General features: G+C 33.3%; 1 protein-coding gene across 1 annotated transcript in view; it reads right to left on the bottom strand.

The window, feature by feature from the left end:
• Nucleotides 1–27,237, bottom strand: part of LOC134700574 (uncharacterized) — an 80,588-nt gene that overhangs the window by 5,956 nt on the left and 47,395 nt on the right. The window contains exons 11-13 of the mRNA XM_063561951.1: nt 21,550–21,634; nt 1,748–1,941; nt 688–772 (exon numbers count right to left, since the gene is read on the bottom strand). Of these exons, the coding sequence (XP_063418021.1) occupies nt 688–772; nt 1,748–1,941; nt 21,550–21,634 (364 nt within the window). The remainder of the gene's footprint in view (nt 1–687; nt 773–1,747; nt 1,942–21,549; nt 21,635–27,237) is intronic.

The following is a 27,237-nucleotide window of genomic DNA, read 5'->3' as shown; positions in this document are numbered from 1 at the left end:
TTATAAGGAAGGTTGAAAATTTCACTTAATTATAAAAGCCTTAATAGTAAGATATGTTGTCAACTATGCAAGTACATGTTCATAGCACAGATATCCTGTTTGGAATGCAGAAAAGAAATTTAGAGGAATACACATGATAGAGGTAAATCATAGTTAGGGCACAGCAGTTTCCCCCAATGATATGCAGGATGCATATAAACCAATTGAGACACCACAAATCTAGATATAATTGCTACATAGGATGGACACAATCAGTATCTTATGGACTGCAAGCAATTGAAGACTTTTTTTAAACAAAGCACCAAATGAATGCCTGCATCAACTGAAATAGGATTCCGAAAATCAATTTCAGGATCAGGTGACACTTTGATTGATTGATTATGTATTTCCGCCACTTTTTTATTATTTCATGGCGGCCATTTCTTTCTGGTGGAGAGAGCCGGAGTCCCTGACGAAATTCACGGACCATCGTTAGGAAACCTAATATTTCTAGTCAATTAAGGTAGGAGTCAAGTGCACACGTACAAGCGAGGTTTTACACACAACATCAGTGCTGACAGACTTGTGATTATAGTAGTAGAACTATTTAAACAACTTTGCTACCGAGGCCCGGTGACTCGTTGATATACAAGGATAAAAGTCAAATAACCATTTTCAAATACAATGTAAATAGAGATTAAAACTGACCATTAAATTGGCCTCCATCTTTGTTTTTGAATGGCTTTTTTATTTCTTCGACTGTGATTTCTCCATTTGTTGTAAGAATTCCTTTCTGAAATATTTAAAAAATATTGTTACAAACTGATATATAAAAATAAAAAAAATGTAAAATTTCAATAAAACAGTCAAGATGTAAATATCGCCTTGTACTTACATTATCCCAGCTAGTTCTGCTTCATACTGAAAAATGTTCAATGTCAACTGTATTACAAGAATATACTCTTATGGTTGTGAACCATTTATACTCTAATGGTTGTGAACCGTTTATACTCTAATGGTTGTGGACCATTATCTTTTTCTTGCATGTAGAAATTTTTCTTGTAGCACAATGCACGGTTGCGTGTGATACAAAAACTGATTTGATTGACTTATCCAGCATCATGAGACTATATTTCAACATATTAATGTTCATTTAGTCATTAGCTAGTCATTGGTTACAAGAACTTATATTGTAAACAATTGATAAAATTATACATATAAAATTACTTGTTATGCGCCATATTATAAAACCAACCATATACATAAAAGTGCCGGTGAGCTGGTTGGTTTGGACCTACTTCAACGCACTCAATGTATTAATGTACACATGTTATGTGTATTAAATGTTATAAAAGTTTTATTGAAAGTTGCTGCCCAGCAGATGAGCCATCTCACAATCATGACAAAAGTCATGTGTATTTTGACGAGTGCGACCCTAATATTACATAGCTTCCAACCAAATGTTTGTCATCCTTAAGAAGTAAGGACTTTAAATTTACAACTAGTAATCTTTGGTTCAACAAAATTTTCTTGATTAACAGATCACTTCATCATGATTTACTCGAATCCTGAACTATTGCATCATCTGGGTCAATTTATTTGCATGTACTTGTGTAGCTGGAATAATGGTACACTGTAATGGAAAGATTTACAGGTGGAACACTGGGAATTGTTTTATGTTTGCTGTGACTATGGTATAACTGTCTTATTACTTATATTGACGTATATCCATAATTGCTATTAGTAGGTTTGGTTTCAAATGTAATACCTCATTTCCATGACTCATAATTACACAGATAAAGGAATGATAATCCTTTGACTTCTCTGTTAAGTATGTTCTGGCGATTTCTTGGAAATAATCCTGTAACTCCAACTTTGTCATATCTCTTGTTGTACATTCAACCTGATACTTTAGTTCTTCTCTAAAGAAATCTGTGAGATTCTTGCAATCCACATCAGAACCTTGAAAAAAATTACAAGTCATGATCAACATTCATAATGCAAAAAGACCATGATATTGATGGATAAACATGATAAAGAAATTTAATCAAAATGCATAATAACTTCATCAGGCATGCTAGATAGCATGGGAAAAATAAAACAAAATGCATCGAAACCATTTGGGTTACACAGTACAACCAAAAACACCAAAAATCATGAATATATATATTGATAATTGAACAAAAATTTGAGGTCAAGATCAGTTGAATCCCATAAGACAGACATGCACATCAAACATACAATCATTATGATAAAATACACCGCTGGGAGCAGCTTGATACAACCGCAGATGTCAAACCCTGAACAGTTGGGGCAAGTATGGACACAACATTTAAGGTTAAAATAGCTCTGAATTTGGATTGTGATTGAATATCTGACACAGCATAGGTTTGTGCAAAATAATTTGGTAAAAAAAGTAAAACATTTTAAACTGGACATATATGGTCCAATATCCAATATCTAAAAACATGGTTACAATCAGCATATCAAGGAACCACACGAGTTCATTTTTTTATGGAATCCAACAAAAGTTTATTTTAAGACACTTGGGACATCATTGTGGACCAATTTGATTTCGGAGCCAAAAATATAAAATATAAATACACGGTTAGAGTCAGCATTTCAAAGAACCCTATATATTCATTTTTTGTTGAAATCAAAGAAAGTTTAATTTTAGATCCTGATTTGGACCAACTTGAAAACTGGGCCCAAAATCAAAAATATAAATACATGTTTATTAATAGACAATATAAGCTGAGTTTTTAAAAGAGTTTGCTTCATCAAAAAATAAAATATACTTATATATAGCATTAAGAAAATTAGTTTATACAGAATAATAAACAAACCTTCCACAAAATTCTTCAAGAAAATAAGAGAACAGAGTTCCAATATCCCCCGCCTTCCACATACTTTATCTATTCAAGGTACATGGGCAATAACTTTTGTTTTGTTCTTTAAAACATTTTATCAATATCTTAGAAAAATGAAGACTTCAGAGCAAATGCAATGTGATTTCCATTATAATTATAAAAATCTGTCCAGAATTGTACACATGAGAGCGCTAACAAGACCGGATGGAAAAACAGACGGGCTCAGGACTGGTATTTCTATGTCCTCCCAACGCGTTGCACGGGGGACAAACATAATTTCAAAAATATCATTTGTCTTCAATACAATGTTCAATAAATTGGGAATGTGTTCATTAGACACAGATGATGCCCCCGCTGGCATATATCATTATAAAGGGACATAACTCAAGAAAGATAAGGTGACTTAGCCCAAATTCTTACTAGATCTCAGTTTTATGGTAATTAGCATTGTGTATAAGTTTTATAACATTTGTTGAGGCAAACTTTAGTAAGAGAACGGAAACAAAAAATTCAGCAATTTTTCCATTTGAATAGGGGCATAACTCTAGAAAAGTAAAGGTGATGCCACCCAAATTTAAATCTGATCTGCGTTTTGAAGTAATATTAAAGCCTTGTGTCTAACATTTTGGATGAGGCAAACTAAAGTTTGACAACAGAAATTTTGGGACGTACGGACGTACAGACGGACAAGGGGTAAAACTTAATGCTACGGCGGGGGCATAACAATCTATAAAATGTATCTGTATTTAACTTTAAAACATCTAATAATGATTGGAAATTTATTATAAACATTCCTTCATTCTTTTTAATATACAATTTCTATTATACGGTTATTAAGATGTTAGATCACAGGAGATTGAAATCCTATCAATAAGGGGGTAAAAATATACCAAAGTCGACTATCACAGTAGAGCTGTTCTCGAAGAGAGAGGCGACAGGAATGCAATGCATTTTCCTACTTTTTTTTAAAAGGGACATTTTGGGTCGGAATTAACGCTATCCGTCAATTACAAAACATATTTTTACTTCAATTTACCATTTAAACTTATTTGCAGGTCACTAATTATTCATTTACAGCTTATTTTGACGTCCAGACAGGACTCCAGATTTTCTGTAACTCCATGACAGGAAGTCCTAATAGAATGATGATGGCACTGAATATATGCAAATGAGGTATTCTTATTAATTAAACAAACAGTCGAAATGAATTATACAGATTTATAAGGCACTTCCTAGTAATTAATCCTAAATTATCATGATGGCAAACTATTTAAAATCCTAGACCTTTTATTAATTAAGATTGTTCTATTAGCCTATGGAAATAACTCATCTGAATAAAAGGTTTAAAAAACGCGGGAAATTTAGACTACTCGTTATCAATGAAGGGATCATTTATATGTTAAAAGTATTTGTAGAAATGGGGGATAGGAATTAAATTGTTATTAAAGGGAAAACATAGATATTTTAAAAATACAAATAAATATGCACAGAAATTAAATATTGAAAAAAATATGAAAAAGATTTCAGTCACCTTTGATTTATGCTTCTAGAAAAACAATATAACATCAAAAGATGGTGCAATGATAATCAATCGTTTTGGCTATTTCATCGGTTCATTAAGTCTAATAAAATATGTCTGTTAACTCTTAAAACAAGATTTCAAGGTTTTATATGCTTTCTTATTCTTATGCCAAAAGAGATATGATGAATCGCGCATGTATTTTCACCTTACATAAAATTGAGAATGAAAATGGGGAATTTGCTTTTTATGGATAAATTTAGAATTCAGAAAAAATAAAACGTGGACAAATTGCTGAAGTTATTCGTTTCAATCTTATAGAAAAAGTATATAAAATTGAGAATATAAATGGGGAATATGTTAAAGAGCAGACAACAGCCGAAGTCCACCAATGTGTCTTCAACGCAGCGAGAAAATCCCGTATCCAGAGGTTGTCCTCAGCTGTCTCATAAACAAGAGGCTGTCACAACGACAGCAAACCGGATTTATTAGCATTTATTTGTGTCCTGGCAATATCACAAGAACCATTACTGATGATTGGTGAAAGTTAAAATTGTCAATATCAAATTTGACCTCTATTTTGTCTTCAGTATCAACATATCAAAATTTGAAAAGCTTAGATTGAATGGTTTGTGAGTAAATGCAACAACGTGAATGGAAACACCATTTTACGATCTTTCAAGAACCAAAACTCCTGAACGGTAAAAGTCAAAATCGTCATTATTGAACTTGACCTCTGTTTTGTCACCAGTAACAACATATTAAAATTTGGGAAGCTTTGGTAGAACAGTTCATGCGTAAATGCACGGACACGACTGGAAACGCCATTTTTCAATCTTTCAAGAACCATAACTCCTGAACGGTAGAAGTCAAAATCGTCATTATTGAACTTGACCTCCATTTTGTCACCAGTAACAACATATTAAAATTTGGGAAGCTTTGGTAGAACTGTTCATGCATAAATGCACGGACACGACTGGAAACGCCATTTTTCAATCTTTCAACAACCATAACTCCTAAACGGTAAAAGTCAAAATGACCATTATTGAACTTGACCTTCATTTAGTTGTCAGTAACAACATATTAAAATTTTAAAAGCTTTGGTTGAACGGTTCTTGAGTTAATGCACAGACAACATTTGATTGCCGCCCGCCCGTCCGCCAGCCCGCCTAGCATCCCCAATTTAATAACCGACATTTTTGTCACAAAAATCTGGTTAATAAAAATGTGTACTAGTTCAGTGATAATGGACGTCACTCTAAACTCCAACATATAAATCAGTGGCGGATCCAGAATTTTTTTATAAGAGGGTGCCCACTGACAGCATAAGAGGGATCCGCTCCAGTCATACTTCAGTGATTCTCTGTATAAAGAACCAAATTTCCCTCACAAAATGGAAGGCCCGTCCCCCTGGGCCCCCTATATCTGTCTCTGTAAATGAACTTCAATAAAAAAAAAATGAAGACAAACAAAGCCCGGACTTTTAGGCCAGGCGCAAAAATGCGGTGGGAATAAAGAAACGTTTACGATTGAAAAATGACGTTAATTCTCAACTGTATCAGCTTTTAAAAAAAAATAGAAAAAAAAAATATATATATATCAGCTGTACAATATAAACAGTAGCGCTAAGATCTTGCAATACGATTTTTGTTAGAAACTAACATTTTCAATCCCTTATCTAATGGGTGAGCACTGATACTAGAATACGTATGAATTGCCTTTCTTAAAATCAATGATATATAAATATTGTTATTCTTGAAAGCAATCTTTAAATGACAAATAAAGTTGTCAGTGTTCATCGATCCGATGAGTTCAACCCTTTTCAACTAATTTTTATCCCCTCTTCCCCCCCAATGATCCAAGTCAGTGTAGCTGCATGCATGGTAGTTAAGTGGTTGTCTGTCATATTTGTTTTTCGTCAATAGTTTTGTTGTAATTCATCAGTCCTACCTCTCCCCCAACCATTATAAAATAGGCATGTTATTCTAAATTTTGAAATGAGCGCAGAATATAAAACCAGTACAAACATATTGAGTGTCCGCATTTCTCAAACTATGTCTGGTCGATCTTTATTGGAATTGGTGTGTACTGTCTCCGTATTTCGTGGATTCACATTCCCAAACATGATATTCATAAAATCCCACGGGTGGTGTCTTGGTAGAAGGTTGAATTGCTTATCTCTTTGGAGCACATAGTTCGTCCTGTGTCTCATCTCTTTTTTAGGACCTTGGTTTGTACCTGTCTCTTTATTTTATTCGCTTATTCCGCGACTAAATTCATTTAAATAAAACTCATTTGAGTGATACAATTGGATTCCCCTTGTTTTGGCCAATCAATGCATTTGAATGGAGACATGTAGTTGGAAACACCCCCACTTATATCAATGGTTTGACACGAAAACGCCCAAATTAGACTAGGAATAAAATACCTTGTCCCGTGAAAAGAAAGAGGGGCAAGGGTAAGGACTGAGCAGTTGCAATAAGTATGTATATCAACTCCAATATACTGAGACAAATATCCCACTTTAGAAGAATACTGGAAATGAAGACGGACAACCACAAATACTATAGGGCACCGAGTTGGATCTTTTAAGAGAAAATTTATCCATACACTTAAGACAAATGCATTGTTGGAATAATGAGATGTCGGAATAATGGGATGTCGAAGTGATAGACTTGCGGATTAGTGGGCTTTATGAGTAATGGGCTGTCGGAATTATGGTTGTCGGACTAATGGGATGTCACCAAATTTCCTATAGCTTCAAATTTTATGTGTCAGTGTATTTACGATTAAAAACATTAAAAAGGGTTCAAATTGTGTACATGGTGTACTATTTAAGACACGAAAGACATTTTTTTTTGACATTTAAGACATTTGCATATGTTCCAGACTCGTACGGTCCCAACCATAAACATATACTGGGTACGGTCGGACCGTATGACCTTACATGTTATTGAACATCTGGGTTAAATTCAATTCTAACATGACGTCCTTCAAACGCTTTGATTACACACCCGTGGTAAAATATGAATATATTGCATTGGCTGTTTTGATTGTCCTCCCACGTCATATGTTTTTTTATGAATGAAGTACCCGACGTCATAGAATGATGACGTAATAATTTGAGCAATTCACGGGAAATACACGCTTCTGATACCGAAAATCATCACAACAAGGAAACGAAAACAAACGATGCTAAAATGTGGTATAAGCCCATTTGTATACATAAAAGACATATAAGTAAATTATCATTAACATTCATCCAAATCTATCTTAATACGTTATTGTAAATAGTTTGAGCATGTCACTAATTATGTTTGCTCCATTCTTTTACGCCAATCTAAAAGTGTGTTAATGTATGGGAACGGCAAATATTTGCCTCCACCTAGAGCGCTTCCATCCAAAAGGATTGCCGTATTTGTCATATTAGAATCGAAATAATTCACGGGGGCTTGAATATATCTAGATTTTACCATGGGTTGTCCCTTTATGCCGATATATCACTCAGGGTAAAATATTTGTCATAAAGGGCCAACCTGTGGTAAAATCAATATATTCAAGCCTCCATGAATTATTTCTTAATCAAACATTTATCACAATCTTTATTTTTAATTTGACAATTGTTATTATTACAATTAGATGGATAAAACAAAACTAGAGGCTCCAAAGAGCCTGTGTCGCTCACCTTGGTCTATGTGAATATCAAACAAAGGAAGCAGATGGATTCATGACAAAATTGTGTTTTGGTGATGGTGATGTGTTTGTAAATCTTACTTTACTAAACAGTCTTGCTGCTTACATTTATCTCTATCTATAATGAACTTGGCCCAGTAGTTTCAGTGGAAAATGTTAATAAAAATTTACAAATTTTATGAAAATTGTTAAAAATTGACTATAAAGGACAATTACTCCTTAGGGGGTCAATTGACCATTTCGGTCATGTTGACTTATTTGTAAATCTTACTTTGCTGAACATAATTGCTGTTTACAGTTTATCTGTATCTATAATAATATTCAAGATAATAACCAAAAACAGCAAAATTTCCCTAAAATTACCAATTCAGGGGCAGCAACCCAACAATGGGTTGTCAGATTCATCTGAAAATTAAAGGGCAGATAGATCTTGATATGATAAACAGTTTTACCACCTGTCAGATTTGCTCTAAATGCTTTGGTTTTTGAGGTATAAGCCAAAAACTGCCTTTTTCCCCTATGTTCTATTTTAGCTGTGGCGGCCATCTTGATTTGATGGTCGGGTCACCGGACACATTTTTAAAACAAGATACCCCAAAGATGATTGTGGCCAAGTTTGGTTCAATTTGGCTTAGTAGTTTCAGAGGAGAAGATTTTTGTAAAAGATAACTAAGATTTATGAAAAATGGTTAAAAATTGACTATAAAGGGCAATAACTCCTAAAGGGGTCAACTGACCATTTCGGTCATGTTCACTTATTTGTAAATCCTACTTTGCTTAACATTATTGCTGTTTACAGTTTATCTCTATCTATAATAATATTCAAGATAATAACCAAAAACACCAAAATTTCCACAAAATTATCAATTCAGGGGCAACAACCCAACAACGGGTTGATTGATTCATCTGAAAATTTCAGGGCAGATAGATCTTGACCTGATAAACATTTTTACCCCTTGTCAGATTTCCTCTAAATGCTTTGGTTTTTGAGTTATAAGCCAAAAACTGCATTTTACCCCATGTTCTATTTTTAGCCGTGGCGGCCATCTTGGTTGGTTGACCGGGTCATGCCACACATTTTTTAAACTAGATACCCCAATGATGATTGTGGCCAAGTTTGGTTCAATTTGGCTTAGTAGTTTCAGAGGAGAAGATTTTTGTAAAAGATAACTAAGATTTACGAAAAATGGTTAAAAATTGACTATAAAGGGCAATAACTCCTAAAGGGGTCAACTGACCATTTCGGTCATGTTTACTTATTTGTAAATCCTACTTTGCTAAACATTATTGCTGTTTACAGTTTATCTCTATCTATAATAATATTCAAGATAATAACCAAAAACACCAAAATTTCCACAAAATTACCAATTCAGGGGCAGCAACCCAACAACGGGTTGACTGATTTATCTGAAAATTTCAGGGCAGATAGATCTTGACCTGATCAACAATTTTACCCCATGTCAGATTTCCTCTTAATGCTTTGGTTTTTGAGTTATAAGCCAAAAACTGCATTTTACCCCTATGTTCTATTTTTAGCCGTGGCGGCCATCTTGGTTGGTTGACCGGGTCACGCCACACATTTTTTAAACTAGATACCCCAATGATGATTGTGGCCAAGTTTGGTTCAATTTGGCCGAGTAGTTTCAGAGGAGAAGATTTTTGTAAAAGTTAACAACGACGACGGACGACAGACGACGGACGACGACGGACGCCGGACGCAAAGTGATGGGAAAAGCTCACTTGGCCCTTCGGGCCAGGTGAGCTAAAAACGAACAACTGAAATTAAATATTTGTTTAGTTGTATATCTGAATCCTATTTTGGTACTCTCGCCAAAGATGACACAAGTAACGTAATAGTTTTTTACATTTACATGTTTGCAGTTCATGCATATTATTTTGCATTTGCATTTTTTTGTTGGAAAGTTGCTCAATATTCTAAAGCAAATGTCCTCCCACATTATGTTTACCTCCGATATCGTCAATTTCAGTAATCACAATTCAAACTAGAGGCTCTTTAGTGTCGCTCACCTTGGTCTATGTTAATATTAAACATTGTACACAGATGGATTCATGACAAAATTGTGTTTTGGTGATGGTGATGTGTTTGTAGATCTTACTTTACTAAACATTTTTGCTGCTTACAATTATCTCTATCTATAACAGTAGTTTCTGTGGAAAATGTTAGTGAAAATCTACAAATTTTGTGAAAATTATTAAAAATTGACTTTGAAGGGCAATAACTCCTTAGGGGGTCAATTGACTATTTTGGTCATGTTGACTTATTTTTAGTTCTTACTTTGCTGTACATTATTGCTGTTTACAGTTTATCCCTATCTATAATAATATTCAAGATAAAAACAAAAGAAACAGCAAAATTTCCTCAAAATTACCAATTCAGGGGCAGCAACCTAACAACCGATGATCCAATTCATCTGAAAATTCCAGGGCAGATAGAGCTTGACCTGATCAACAATTTTACTTCGTGTCAGATTTACTCTTAATGCTTTGGTTTTTGAGTTATAAGCCAAAAACTGCATTTTACCCCTATGTTCTATTTTTAGACGTGGCGGCCATCTTGGTTGGTTGGCCGGGTCATCGGACACAATTTTTAAACTAGATACCCCAATGATGATTGTGGCCAAGTTTCAATTAATTTGGCCGCGTAGTTTCAGAGGAGAAGATTTTTCTAAAAGATTACTAAGATTTACGAAAAATGGTTAAAAATTGACTATAAAGGGCAATAACTCCTAAAATGGTCAACTGACCATTTTGGTCACGTTGACTTATTTGTAGATCTTACTTTGCTGAACATTATTGCTGTTTACAGTTTATCTCTGTCTGAAATAATATTCAAGATAATAACCAAAAACAACAAAATTTCCTTAAAATTACCAATTCAGGGGCAGCAACCTAACAACAGAATGTCAGATTCATCTGAAAATTTCAGGGCAGATAGATCTTAACCTGTTAAACAATTTTACCCCATGTCAGATTTGCTCTAAATGCTTTGGTTTTTGAGTTATAAGCCAAAAACTGCATTTTACCCCTATGTTCTATTTTTAGCCATGGCGGCCATCTTGGTTGGTTGGCGGGGTCACCGGACACAATTTTTAAACTAGATACCCCAATGATGATTATGGCCAAGTTTGGTTAAATTTGGCCCAGTAGTTTCAGAGGAGAAGATTTTTGTAAAAGTTAACGCCGGACGCAGGACGACGACGACGACGGACGACGACGACGGACGCCGGACGCAAAGTGATGAGAAAAGCTCACTTGGCCCTTCGGGCCAGGTGAGCTAAAAATGTAGTACTGATCACGTGCTTAATACACGAGATTAATAGATTTAATTAGCGTGAATTTTTTAAATAGTTAAAATATAAAGTTTTTATTTCAATTATAATTGAACTTCAATCTAATGAAATTATGATGATGAACTTTTCATTTCATTGTTAACTATACATAAAATTTACTTCAAATTTCTTTGTCAATGGAAACCAAACTGTCGGATTAAGTGTGTGTGTGTATGTTTAATTTTTTTCATCAATGATACTTTTTGTGAGGGCTTGGGACATACTACTTTTATTAGAATATCTTTTATTATTTTTATTCTTCTCTGCTGTTCAGTAGGTTTCTCACTCTGTTTAAAAAAAAAAAGAAGCTGCACCATGGACGCATGATACGTCCGTCGTGTTTTCAAATATGAGAGCGTTGACAAGACAATTAGGTTTAACAACTTGTGTGAATTGGATATCACTTGATATCAACTCTAGCTCGTTATTTCATTCAATGAGTAATAACAACTCGGCGACGGCTTGTTTATTGTTATATTGAAATTAAATAACTTGAGTTGATATAAAGCAATATCAATAATCACTCGTTGTGAAATCTATAAATAACTTCTCAATGTCATATAAAACTAGAGGCTCTAAAGAGCCTGTGTCGCTCACCTTGGTCTATGTGAATATTAAACAAAGGAAGCAGATTGAAAATTGACTACAAAGGTCAATAACTCCTACAGGGGTCAATTGACCATTTCGTTCATGTTGACTTATTTGTAGATCTTACTTTGCTGAAAGTTATTGCTGTTTATAGTTTACCTATATCTATAATAATATTCAATATAATAACCAAAAACAGCAAAATGTCCTTAAAATTACCAATTCAGGGGCCGCAACCCAAAAACAGGTTGTCCAATTCATCTGAAAATTTCAGGGCAGATAGATCTTGACCTGATTAACAATTTTACTTCATGTCAGATTTTCTCTTAATTATTTGGGTTTTGAGTTATAAGCCAAAAACTGCATTTTACCCCTATGTTCTATTTTTAGCCGTGGCGGCCATCTTGGTTTGATGGCCAGGTCACCGGACACATTTTTTAAACAAGAAACCCCAAAGATGATTGTGGCCAAGTTTGGATCAATTTGGCACAGCAGTTTCAGAGAAGAAGATTTTAGTAAAAGATATATAAAATTTACGAAAAATGGTTAAAAATTGACTTTAAAGGGCAATAACTCCTAAAGAGGTCAACTGACCATTTTGATCATGTTGACTTATTTGTAAATCTGACCTTGCTGAACATTATTGCTGTTTACAGTTTACCTATATCTATAATAATATTCAATATAATAACCAAAAACAGCAAAATTTCCTTAAAATTAACAATTCAGGGGCCGCAACCCAAAAACAGGTTGTCCAATTCATCTGAAAATTTCAGGGCAGATAGATCTTCACCTGATTAACAATTTTTTTCAATGTCAGATTTGCTCTAAATGCTTTGGTTTTTGAGTTATAAGCCAAAAACTGCATTTTACTCCTATGTTCTATTTATAGCCATGGCGGTCATCTTGGTTAGTTGGCGGGGTCACCGGACACAATTTTTAAACTAGATACCCCAATGATGATTGTGGCCAAGTTTCAAATAATTTGGCCCAGCAGTTTCAGAGGAGAAGATTTTTCTAAAAGATTACTAAGATTTACGAAAAATGGTTAAAAATTGACTATAAAGGGCAATAACTCCTAAAGTGGTCAACTGATCATTTCGGTCATGTTGACTTATTTGTAGATCTTACTTTGCTGAACAATATAGCTTTTTACAGTTTATCTTTATCTAAATTAATATTCAAGATAATAACCAAAAACAACAAAATTTCCTTAAAATTACCAATTCAGGGGCAGCAACCTAACAACGGAATGTCAGATTCATCTGAAAATTTCATAGCAGATAGATCTTAACCTGATTAACAATATTACCCCCATGTCAGATTTGCCCTAAATGCTTTGGTTTTTGAGTTATAAGCCAAAAACTGCATTTTACTCCTATGTTCTATTTATAGCCATGGCGGTCATCTTGGTTAGTTGGCGGGGTCACCGGACACAATTTTTAAACTAGATACCCCAATGATGATTGTGGCCAAGTTTCAAATAATTTGGCCCAGCAGTTTCAGAGGAGAAGATTTTTCTAAAAGATTACTAAGATTTACGAAAAATGGTTAAAAATTGACTATAAAGGGCAATAACTCCTAAAGTGGTCAACTGATCATTTCGGTCATGTTGACTTATTTGTAGATCTTACTTTGCTGAACAATATAGCTTTTTACAGTTTATCTTTATCTAAATTAATATTCAAGATAATAACCAAAAACAACAAAAGTTCCTTAAAATTACCAATTCAGGGGCAGCAACCTAACAACGGAATGTCAGATTCATCTGAAAATTTCAGAGCAGATAGATCTGAACCTGATTAACAATATTACCCCATGTCAGATTTGCCCTAAATGCTTTGGTTTTTGAGTTATAAGCCAAAAACTGCATTTTACCCCTATGTTCTATTTATAGCCATGGCGGCCATCTTGGTTAGTTGGCAGGGTCACCGGACACAATTTTTAAACTAGATACCCCAATGATGATTGTGGCCAAGTTTGGTTAAATTTGGCCTAGTAGTTTCAGAGAAGATTTTTGTAAAAGTTAACGCAGGACGACGACGGACGCCAAGTGATGAGAAAAGCTCACTTGGCCCTTTGGGCGAGGTGAGCTAAACATACATGAAAAACTAAAGGGAGGTTACCTTAACCTATATAAACCAGTCACTGCATGTAGTTTCATTTAAACTCCTCAAATCACTTTAAGAAATGTTTTAAGATCACCCCTTTCTAGTTCAACTGGACCAAAAGGGTCAAGTGAACTTTTCTCACTTGGCGTCCGTCGTCGTCTTCCATTAAATTTTACAAAAATCGTCTTCTCTGAAACTACTTGACCAAGTTCATTATAGAAAGAAATAACTTTAAACAGCAAGAATGTAATATGCAAAGTAAGATCCACAAACACGTCACCATCACCGAAACAGACTTTTGTAATGAATTCTATTTTTTTTCTTTAATGTTGAAGAGTGTCCTTTGTTTTATATGCACTGCAGCACATAGACCAAGGTGAGCAACACAGGATATTTAGAGCTTCTAGTTTGATTAATAAAACTCCATAACTTGAGGTTACAGCTTTTTGGGGTTATTATCCCACTTGCTGACGACGGACGGACAGTCGGACGGACAATAGTATACCATAATCCGTCCCAAATAAAAACTACAGGGTTCACCACAAAAAAATATTATTAACTGAGACAACAAAAGTACCATTAAATGAAGTTGAAAAGATTCCCCTTCACTATGTTCTAAAGACCTTTTTCTTATAAAGGACCTAATAATTTCGAATTAAATACTAGAAAGGTTTTGACAGAACGCTTGCCGAACATAAATGTGCATTCATTTAAAAAAAGGTTCATTTTTTATCATCGAGAGGTTTTGGTGATTTATTGACAATATTGACATTTTTATTCAATTAATTATGGTTATAAACTAAAACTAGAGGCTCTCAAGAGCCTGTGTCGCTCACCTTGGTGCATATTAAACAATGGACAAAGAAAAAATCTTGACAAAATTGTGTTTTGGTGATCGTGATGCGTTTGTAGATCTTTCTTTACTGATCATTCTTGTTGCTACAATTATCTCTATCTATAATGAACTTGGCCCAGTAATTACAGTGGAAAATATTTTCTAAAAATTTACAAAAATTCACAAAAATGTATGAAAATTGTTAAAAAATTACTATAAAGGGCAATAACTCCTTAAGGTGTAAGTACATTTACTTTGCTGAACATTATTGCCGTTTACAGTTTATCTCTATCTATAATAATATTCAAGATAATAACCAAAAACTGCAAAATTTCTTTAGAGTTATAAGCCAAAATCTGCATTTTATCCCTATGTTCTATAATTAGCCATGGCGGCCATCTTGGTTGGTTAGCAGGGTCACGCCACATATTTTTAAACCAGATACCCAAATATTGATATATTATGTTGATATTCCTAAATATAAAGCTTTACTACAACTATCACATAAACTTAACATTATCCAAGAAAATGAGGTCAAGGTCAGATAAAACAAACGAGAAATACATGTACACGTAAACTTTACGATATTCCCGTGCTTGCATTTCCTATCATGATTTTCTTGATAGAGGGTTACTGCTCACAAGGAAGCTATTAAACCAAGAGTTCCAAATGGTGAAGTTGAAATCATCCCTTCGTAAATTTTACGGACGCCATCACGAGTTGGTTGACCGTTATGGAATAACCGTTTCACAAATGATATCGGATATGTTCCTTACGTCGTAACTACAATCCCCTTCCCTTTCATGAATTTGACCTACCGAATTAGACTATTTACCGGATTTGTAATCACATAAGCAACACGACGGGTGCCGCATGTGGAGCAGGATCTGCTTACCCTTCCGGAGCACCTGAGATCACCCCTAGATTTTGGTGGGGTTCGTGTTGTTTATTCTTTAGTTTTCTATGTTTTGTCATGTGTACTATTGTTTTTCTGTTTGTCTTTTTCATTTTTAGCCATGGCGTTGTCAGTTTGTTTTAGATTTACGAGTTTGACTGTCCCTTTGGTGTCTTTCGTCCCTCCTTTACAATCATTTTTTTCTTCTTGCAGTAATGTTATATGATGACAAAATATGACTGAATTCTAAGAACATGCATTTTCAAGCTCCTATTTAAATAGTATGGTCCTTACAGAGAATTGGTATTAATACACTAAGTATAGCTACAGTTGACCTATTGCTTATAGTTTCTAAGAAACAGACTTAGCCAAAACTAAACATTCATGGTTGACCAATGAACCATAAAATGAGATCAGGGTCAGATGAACCATGCCAAGCAGACATGTACAACTTACAATGAATCTATGCATTACATATAGTTGACCTATTGCTTATAGAATGAAAGAAACAAATTAAACTGAACCATGCAAACTTAACATTAACTAATGAACCACCAAAATGAGGTCAAGATCAGATGATACCTGCCAGACAGACATATACAGCTTACAATCCTTTCATACTACAACTATAGTTGACCAATTGCTTATAGTTTAAGAAAAACAGACCAAAACAAAAAAATCTGAACACTGAGTTATGAACCGTGAAAATGAGGTCAAGGTTAAATAAAACCTGTGAGACTGACATGTACATCATGAAATATTTCCATACACCAAATATAGTTGACCTATTGCATATAGTATTAGAAAAAAGACCAAAACTCAAAAACTTAACTTTGACCACTGAACCATGAAAATGAGGTCAAGGTCAGATGACACCTGACATTTGGACATGTACACCTTACCATCATTCCATACACCAAATATAGTATTCCTATTGGATACAGTATAAGAAAAATAGACCAAAACACAAAAACTTAACTATAACCACTGAACCATGAAAATGAAGTCAGATGAAACCTGCCAGTTGGACATTTACACCTTACAACCCTTCCATACACCACATATACAAGACTATTGCTTATAGTAACTGAGATATGGACTTGACCACCAAACCTTGTTCACTGATCCATGAAATGAAGTCGAGGTCAAGTAAAAACTGTCTAACGGGCATGAGGACCTTGCAAGGGATGCACATACCAAATATAGTTATCCTATTACTCATAATAAAAGAGTAATTAACATTACAAAAAATCTTAACTTTTTTTCAAGTAGTCTTTGAACCATGAAAATGAGGCCAAGGACAATGGACATGTGACAGTCGGAAACTTCATAACACAAAATATGAAGCATCCAGGTCTTCCACCTTCAAAAATATTAAGCTTTTAAGAAGTTAGTTAAGGCCGCCGCCGCCGGATCACTATCCCTATGTTGAGCTTTCTGCGACAAAAGTTGCAGACTCGACAAAAATGGACATTTACCAACATAAACAATTATGGTCCAATATCCAAATTCTAAATATATGGTTTTAATCAGCATATCAAAGAACCCCAAGAACAACACAGTTTACTTTGGACCTTAAAGTGAACAAATTTGATAACAGGACTCAAAATCCAATATCTAAACACACACTTTGTTTCAGCATACCAAAGAACCCCATATATTTAATTTCTGTCAAAATTAAATCAACTTTAATTTTGGACATCAATCTCAACCAACTTGAAACTGTGCCCAAAATCAAAATAATAATTATATGCAAAAGATTCAGCATTACACAGAATCCCAGAAATTGTTTTTTGTTCAAATCAAACTAAGTTTAAATGTGGTTACTTTGGACCTTAATGTGGACCAGTTTGAAAAACGGGCGTGAAATAAAAATTAAAAACACTGTTAGATTGCACAAGAACACCAATAATTCAATTTTTGATGAAATCAAACAAAGTTCAATTTTGGACCAATTTGAAAAATGTGTCGAAACGATATGGAACCATGTGCTAAAGTTTAATAGAAAATGATTTATCCTCAATTTAATTATTACCTGCAAACCAAAAAACAGTTTTGGCCCCTTTTCAACCCCTAATTATTAAATGATTATGGCCAAGACCCCCTCCCAGATATCAATTCTTGTCTTAAATGGGCACTAGCTGTCAAATTCATGTTCACCGATTTTATTCAAATTCTCCTATTTGATATATACCAGTAACTATGTAAAACATGTATCCAAATTATAACCAGATGCTCCGCAGGGCATAGCTTTATACGACCGCAGAGGTTGAACCCTGAATGGTTGGGGCAAGTATGGACACAACATTCAAGCTGGATTCCGCTCTAAATTTGGATTGTGATTTAATAGTTGACACAGCATAGGTTTCTGACACAGAATGAATGTGTTCTAATGAACTTAATTTTTTTGTTTTCTCTTAGAGCAATTCACTATGCTGTTGAATATTAATCCTCTCAAAAAAATGTTTGAAGAAATTTTCTTTTTATTTATGAAATTTCAAATGAGAAAAATTGAACACATTTTTTTAATCACATCCCCCTTTCCCTTATTCCAAAACTAATCTCAATTAAAATATTCTAATGGAGTTTGCAACAATAACTACTCATTTAAATACATCATAAAATATTAAGATGTAAAAGAACTGCTTGTTATCACTGAATGGTAAAGATTATTTAAATTTATCAGTTGGTAGTATAAAGTGAATATACAATGTATATTGTATATAACAAAGATTTAAGTTGATTCTGGAAAAAGAAAGATAACTCCAATTAAAAAAAAATCTTGCAGTAAGATATTTCTTGCTTACTATTCTGGACAAAGAAAGATAACTCTAATTAAAAAAAAAAATTGCTATTTCACAATATTGTGAAATTAGATATTTCTTGCCATTGCACAATACTGTGCAATTGAAAAGACTTGCTATTGCACAATACTTAATATAATAATTTTAGATCCTGATTTGGACCAACTTGAAATCTGGGCCCAGAATCAAAAATCTAAGTACATGTTTAGATTCAGCATATCAAAGAGGCCCAAGAATTTAATTTTTGTTAAAATCAAACTTAGTTTAATTTTGGACCCTTTGGACCTTAATGTAGGCCAATTTGAAAACGGGACCAAAAATGAAGAATCTACATACACAGTTAGATTTGGCATATCAAAGAACCCCATTTATTCAATTTTTGATGAAATCAAATAAAGTTTGATTTTGGACCCAGATTTGGACCAACTTGAAAGCTGGGCCAATAATCAAGAATCTAAGTACATTTTTAGATTCAACATATCAAAGAACCCAACAGATTCATTTTTTGTCAAAATCGAACTAAGTTTAATTTTGGACCCTTTGGACCTTAATGTAGACCAATTTGAAAACATGACCAAAAATTAAAAATCTACATACACAGTTAGATTGGCATATCAAAGAACCCCAATTATTCAATTTTGATGAAATCAAACAAAGTTTAATTTTGGACCCTTTGGGCCCCTTTTTCCTAAACTGTTGGGACCAAAACTCCCAAAATCAATACCAACCTTCCTTTTATGGTCATAAACATTGTGTTTAAATTTCATTGATTTCTATTTACTTAACCTAAAGTTATTGTGCAAAAACCAAGAATAATGCTTATTTGGGCCCTTTTTTTGCCCCTAATTCCTAAACTGTTGAAACCATAACTCCCAAAATCAATCCCAACCTTTCTTTTGTGGTCATAAACCTTGTGTCAAAATTTCATAGATTTCTATTAACTTAAACTAAAGTTATAGTGCGAAAACCAAGAAAATGCTTATTTGGGCCCTTTTTGGCCCCTAATTCCTAAAATGTTGGGACTAAAACTCCCAAAATCAATACCAACCTTCCTTTTATGGTCATAAACCTTGTGTTTAAATTTCATAGATTTCTATTCACTTTTACTAAAGTTAGAGTGCAAAAACTAAAAGTATTCGGACGACGACGACGACGACGACGCCGACGCCAACGTGGTAGCAATATACGACGAAAATTTTTTCAAAATATGCGGTCGTATAAAAAGTCTTAAATAAATAATTGACACAGCATTGGCTCGATAATATGTAGCTTCGTTTATGTGTATTTAAGTCTTAATGTCATCTAATTAACTATCCAGTTGACCTCCAATGGTCATATAAGCGATATTAACATAAATATATATATGAATAGAAATGGAAATTTTTATTATTTTCTTAAACTATAATGGATTTTAACCAAACTTGGATAGGAGCTTGCCAAAAAAAAATCCTGTTTATCCGTATTTTACTTATAAATGGACGGGAGGGATCCGTTTGCGCCACAACTTTTTTTCCCCAATGCTAAGATTGCGCCACCTGTTTTGAAATAACATGATATCATTTGCGCCAAAAATAAAATATACGATTGCGCCAATTTAAAGAAAAATTACTTCCATCCTCCTTTATCCGTACTTGGGACCAACAGTATGATTACGTTTAAAATACAAAACTATGTACAGGCTGTCTTATGCATTTCAAGTCATTTTTCTGTAGATGTTCCTCTTCATGATTGAATAGCTGCGAACATATGATCTTAGCTGGTATTTCGGATATATTTTCTGTAGCTTTTCTTTTGCATAGTCGTTGTATTTGACGCTCTAACTTTGTGGGTCTGTCTCATGTATATGTGCAAGATTTCCACTCAGACCGGCTAGTCATTGCTCATCGGTATAAGCTGTAGCACTGCAGTTTTTTGTAGTACATCTTATTTCTCCACTTTTTTAATTAAAAGCCTGATGAAATTTATGGCCGTTTAACACAACAACTGGCTTCCCACGATTCGATTCTCATTTCTTTATAGTTACATCCATGTTATCAACGCAAAGACTTTTCTTAAACTGATTCTTTTATATTTGCCACTGAACACATTTGTGTTTAGTGTTTATATGCATATCTTTAGTGTAATTGTAATCCTATTATTTATACTCACCTTTCACAAACAAGAGTAATAATTATTTATCGAATAAAAATTTATAAGACAAAAATGATTCTAAATGTATATTAAATTATTAATCTTTAATATGTACAATCAATATGTGTTCAGGTAAATTGCAGGTAAATTGGCGCAAATGAGTTCCGAAAACTGGCGCAAATGATACATTTGAAGAAAAAAAATTGGCGCAAATGATATCCCTCAAAAACAGTAATTGGCGCAAAAGGAAGGCTGCCAAATGGACTTAGTTTTTTTGCCAGTTTACATAACATTCACTCTGGTTAAAATTTGAAAAAATTCAACAACTTACTTAAACTATCCTGTATTTGTACCAAACTTGGACAGTAGCTTGTTTATGATCAAAAGCTAATATCTGGAAGGAAGTTTATTTCCTTTTTTCCCCGTATATATTACTAACTAATGGACTAAGTTTTTATTCCAGTTATAATTACATACAGTCTGCAGTTAAAGTTTTTAAAACATTTATAAGATTCATAAACAGATAAAGTAGGCGAGACACTGGATTCCGCGGAACCCTTATGAATTTTTTCTGTCTTTCAGACCATAATGAATGCAACCTGAACTCCTTTTCACAGAACATAAATATGAGAAATCAAAATTCATATTGTCCATGTTGTCAAAGAACAAATTTGATCATTCTTATGTTTCAGAACAAATTTGATCATTCTTATGTTTCATCTCATTATTACTGACTGGAACATGATCCAATGAATAAATTTCGATTTTAAATTACCTTTTCTCTCAGTTGTCCCACCATGGAACATGAAGTTAACAATCAGGGCAAGTCCTCTCTCTCCCGGTTTCTTCTCATACTTATCCTGAAAGATGTCGTTATTATATTAAGAGATGTTGACTTTTTTTTGTTATTTATAGTTTCTCTTAAAAATGTTGTTTCACTAACTTATTTCTATCTCATGTATATCTTGTCCTTTTGATGATTTTTGTCTGAATAGTAACTCTCTGTTTACTAAAGGTAGCAATACACAGTTACAACTTTAGTTTCGCATTATGGCCCCTGTGATTTTTTTTAAATATGAAAGTTTTTGTGCAATAAAATTGATTTTTAGATAATTGAAGAATACTAGAGCCTTCTTACATGTCTTAGTGTGTTTATATGAACATTTAGATTGATTTTAACATGTTTTATAGGCCATTTGTATGATTGACAGTCCGTATTTTCCTATCCGTACCGTTTATAGGTCCTTAAATTATTGAAGTGTTTATCAACAAAGATTTTGCGCTCGATCTTTTCAATTCAATTTTATGGAAAAAGGAGCAGGAAAGCATATGATTTTTTTTGGACCACTTGATAGATATAAACCTATGGATTCAGGAAAGGTATCACTGTAATTCATTGAAATTTTCCTTTAGACCAAATTTTGGAGACTTTTGTGACATGTTCACCCCCCTTTTTTGCTATATTTTGTATCTAAGAAATGCAGATTGTTGCCATGGTTACACCCACAATGGATTATGTTTCACCCTTATGAGCATTAGAAATCAAATCTATGGAAGATTTTCTTTCTACAAGTATATACATGCATAACACACATATAAAGCCTTCTTTGTTAGACAGGAGGGGAAAGAGGGTGATTAAAAATTATGAGTGTCAATTTTAAGTTTTTTTCTTAACTGTGTATTGCTACCAAAGCTTTTGTAAAACACAAATAAGGGGCAACAATTGTCTTTCAAGTTTAACAATCTTATAAGGAGACAACTAACTGACAATATAGTTTTCAGGATGATACCCCAAATCAACTAAAATTGGTAAAAATTGTCATTTATGGGCAATAATTCGTAAAAGGAGTCATCTGACAGTTTGATTTAAAATGGTATGATGGTATAACCTAACATCTTAAACATTTTCTGCCCTTGTAATTGATTGATGTTTAACTCCACTTTCAACACTACTTTGCTAATTCGTGGCAGTCAGTATTTAGTGGTGGAGAAGGCAGGAGCACCTGGAAAGAACCACCGACCCAAGTCTGCCTCTGTTATATCATATATCTATTATGGTTTACCTAAACGGAAGTGTGCTATAATCATTGATAATAGATTTATGATTTCAATTACTGAAACAGCCTTCTTTAACTTTATGGGACCCTCCCCTGCGAGATGAAATTCATGAACTGATGATTGATGAACCATCATGAACTGTTCAAGAATGTCCATGAACAATGCACGACTGTTCATAATGAGTTCATTAAGTTTGTTCATGAATTTAGTTCATGAATAGTTCATAAAATGCAGTTCATGAATATTTTCTGAACTTTAATGAACTGTTAGTCAGTTCATAATGTTCATCAATTGTTCATAACACATGTTCATGAACATTTTATGAACTTTTAATGAATAAATGAATTCTTAAAGTTCATAAATTAATTCATAACACAGTTTCATGAAGATTTTAAGAACTTTTAAGAAACATTAAATATATCAGCATTGAAAAACTTATTTTCAATTATGACTTACAAAATTCAACTCCAATTTTTGTTTTAGTCATGAGCATGATGAGAGGCATATCAGTCAGGTTCTCCCTACTTAATTGTATGCAAATTTGACTGTCATACAAGTTCTCATAAAATTTTAGACATCCATACATTGTATCATGACATCACAATCTAAGTGCTTTTAGCATGACCTCAAGGTTATTCATTTACAGATCTTGAGATCATTTTGAGACAAAATTCAGTTGAATAGCTAAAGTGTAAATACATGTATGTTTATTAAAATTGCATTAGAAACATACATGTATATACTCACTTTTGCTGTGCTGCAACTCCCCAAAAAATAAAGAACGGAAACCAACTTTGGGACATGTGTCCATACAGAGGGACAAGGGTTAAACTTAATGCCCCCTCCACTAGGACAGGGGCATAATCAAAAAAATTCATACAGACTTGAAGTTCCCTTTCACAGGTAAAGCCTCATATTACTTCAATACATGTGACACATGATGTGTGTACAAATGTAGTGTAAGCAATAAAGCAAAATTATGTCCATAAAAATTTTCATTTAACAACAGAAATTAGCTCAGCACCTTTTTCTTTCTTCATACTACGCCAAAAAGAGTGTTACATTTGAGAGTCATACAAAAGTTTTGTAACTTACTTTGAGCTGGAGATGTTTCTCATGTTTCGTTTTTACAATGTTAAACTTAATTTCTTTCTTCCAAAGATGTAATTTCTGACTGTCTCTCCAAGTTCAAACATGTGCCTTTCTTAACCATCATACGGCACATAGAGGAACTTGAAAAAAGCACAGATTGATGACAATTCATTCTTATCCAGACATTGCAGACCGGTATCAATAATTATCATTATTAATGAATTACGTTTACCTATTGTAAAACGCTTAAATGACTTTGACAAATGATTGCAAATAAACTCATCATAGATACCAGGCCTAAATTTTATATTTACACCAGACCCGCGTTTCGTCTTCAAAAGACTCATCAGTGACGCTAGAATCCAAAAAAGTTAGAAAAAAAGCCAAATACAGTACGAAGTTGAAGAGCATTTAGATCCAAAATTCCTAGAGGGGTTGCCAAATACAGCAATGCAGACAAATGATTGCAAAACATTCAAATGACTTAGATCAGTAAAGCTTTTATAGGAATAAAAAATCGTGTGAATGACTGGGAATACAAAAACGTCAAAAATTACGTTAGCAAAATGGTGTTTGACGCTTAAAATACAAATGAAGATGTTTGATGAGCAGTGAAGAAATCTAGCTGTCAAATAAAGCAGATTTGTTATCAGATAAGTAAATTATATATATTTTGATTATTTTTTTTGCCGGATAACTATTTGTTGAAGCATTATAATAATTATTGATTAATTTGATAAATAAACACCAGAAAGTGGCCTTTACATTTTACAGTGTTGGTTCAATTCCAATTCAGGATAAACTGATATATGGTCCGAGTACACAGTTATTTCGTAGTGCATTTCTTTTAGACAATAAATGAAAATTTAAAAAATCCCATCTGTGCTTTCTCAATAATATTTTTACAGTATGTTGTACTACTTTTGAGACAAATTACATAAAAATTATAGAAAACTTCATCAACTCTAACTCAAAATATGGACAACTTTATTTTAAGGGGGTCTTGAAATCTTTTGACAGCTTCCGAAGTGCTAATTTTTTTACCTTTTTCAGCTAGACCTAATCACTACTTTACATTAATGATCAATAATATGTATGACCCAAATGTTTTTACAGTGTCATTTCAACCCGCTTCTTGCTAAATGAGGCATAAAACATTGAGAAATACATTTGGAAGGGGTATAAAAAAAATTGGCAAGTACTACACTGTCCACACTAAGGACTATATTCGTGGACAACGAAAATCAAAGGACGATAACTGTGTACTCGGACCTAATAGGATAGAAAAAGTTGACCAATCTTAATAAAACTTGGTGGGATCAAAGCTCAATGTATTATAAGACTGCCTACAAAGTTTCATAGCAATAGGATATATATTATAGACAATATGATTAATTCTATATTCAACTTTGCGTGTTAAATTTAGACGTTCCAATTGAGAAAATTCAACTATCAACATTTGGGGCTTTTAAAATTAAAATATTGCAATAAAATACTTTTAAAATGCCATAATATATAATATATATCATGTATCAAAAGCAATAGAGTACTCATTTGATATATCAGACTTAGCATAATTATTCAAAAGTCAAATTTATATGAGCCTGTGCCTAAAAATAGAGGTTTTCCAATGAAGGGGGGCCTTACATGGAGCTGTAATATTTTCCAGCAATTTTAAATTTATGAAGCTTTTTGATTATAAATAATCCTTACATATGTATTTTATGTACTTTAAATGAAAAGAAAACTTACCAATATCATATCATAATAGTTTAAAAGGGTCTTAGGCCAAGTAAGATTGAAAATAATTTAAGGTCAATTTAGGCCGTAGCACACATTTACATTTAGAAATGCATATTGAAGCTATAGGAAATAAATTTTTTGTCTTTTCTATCATTTCTATACTCAGTTGACATGATACAATAAATCTGAGCACAAAAAGACTCTTACATTTAACTTTTTTTGCAGACAATATGGTCTGGTACAACGATTTTTCACTTTTTAGTGAACAACTTGAATGCAATTTTAGTCTCAACAGGCTTATATTTGAACCACATGCTATCCTACAGAAGTAAAGAAAAATATTATGTGAAATGAAACAGGTACAAATGACATTGTTAAGTGCTTTTTATACAAATTTAGTGAGGTCTTTATTACGGTCTTCAACTTTTATGTGCCATGCTCCTCACATTTAACTTGATCCAAACGAGCGTTAGAAGAGGGTCATTTATACAAAACATTTTGTTCATATTGTCTGAGATAATCTTCTTTTCTGTAGATTCAGAGTTCACAAATGAGTAATACAACTGGATTAAAGCATAGAAACACAAAAACTGACACATGAAAACATGTCAGATAGAAAGTCAGAATGCCACTTATGCATCGAAATTGAAAAAGCTATTTGACCATGTAATGTCAAAATTGGTGATTTTTGCAGAAATTCTACCAAATAAAAGTTTTAATCCTTTAGTTTTATGCTTTTTGACAAATTGACACCATCAAATCATTCAGGGAAGTTGCCAAAGTACAGATTCTATATTTCCTGATTTCACCTCTTAGGTCTGAATACACAGTTATTTTGTAGTGCATTTCTTTTAGACAATAAATGAAAATTTAAAAAATCCCACCTGCGGTTTCTGAATAATATTTTTATAGTGTGTTGTACTACTTTTGGGACAAATTATATTAAAATTATAGAAAATTTCATCAGCTCTAACTCAAAATATCGACAATTTTCTGTTAAGGGGGGGTCTTGAAATCTTTTGACTGCTCCATAAAGTGCTTATTTTTTACCTTTTTCAGCTAGACCTAATCCCTACTTTGCATTAATATTTATGACCCAAATGTTTTTACAGTGTCATTTCAACCCCCTTCTTGCTAAATGAGGCATAAAACATGGAGAAATACATTTGGAAGGGGTATAAAAAAATTGGCAAGTAATACACTGTCCACACTAAGAACTATATTCGTGGACAACGAAAATCAAAGGACGATAACTGTGTACTTGGACCATATTTGTTTTTTTCCAGGAAAAAATAATTAATGCTTCAGCCATTATTATGATTGTGTGTGGGTAAATGAAAGGGGAAAGGGGGGGTAAATTATTTGAAATGTCCTGAAAAGGCTGAAATAATAAGAATTCATGTTATTAATCTTAATCTATTTATATTTTAATAAAAACAACATTTATTAAATTAAATTATTACATTGTATTATACCTGTTAGAAACTGTTTAAATTTGAGTGTTTATTTTAAAAAAAAATATCAAGGACTTTTGATTCTTTGTGGAGTGATTTTTGATTTTGCAGGGGGA

The sequence above is a fragment of the Mytilus trossulus genome, unplaced genomic scaffold (genome assembly GCF_036588685.1).
Source record: "Mytilus trossulus isolate FHL-02 unplaced genomic scaffold, PNRI_Mtr1.1.1.hap1 h1tg000158l__unscaffolded, whole genome shotgun sequence".
Taxonomy (NCBI): domain Eukaryota; kingdom Metazoa; phylum Mollusca; class Bivalvia; order Mytilida; family Mytilidae; genus Mytilus; species Mytilus trossulus.
The sequence above is the reverse complement of the archived record's forward strand: the minus strand, read 5'-3'. Positions and strand labels throughout refer to the sequence as shown.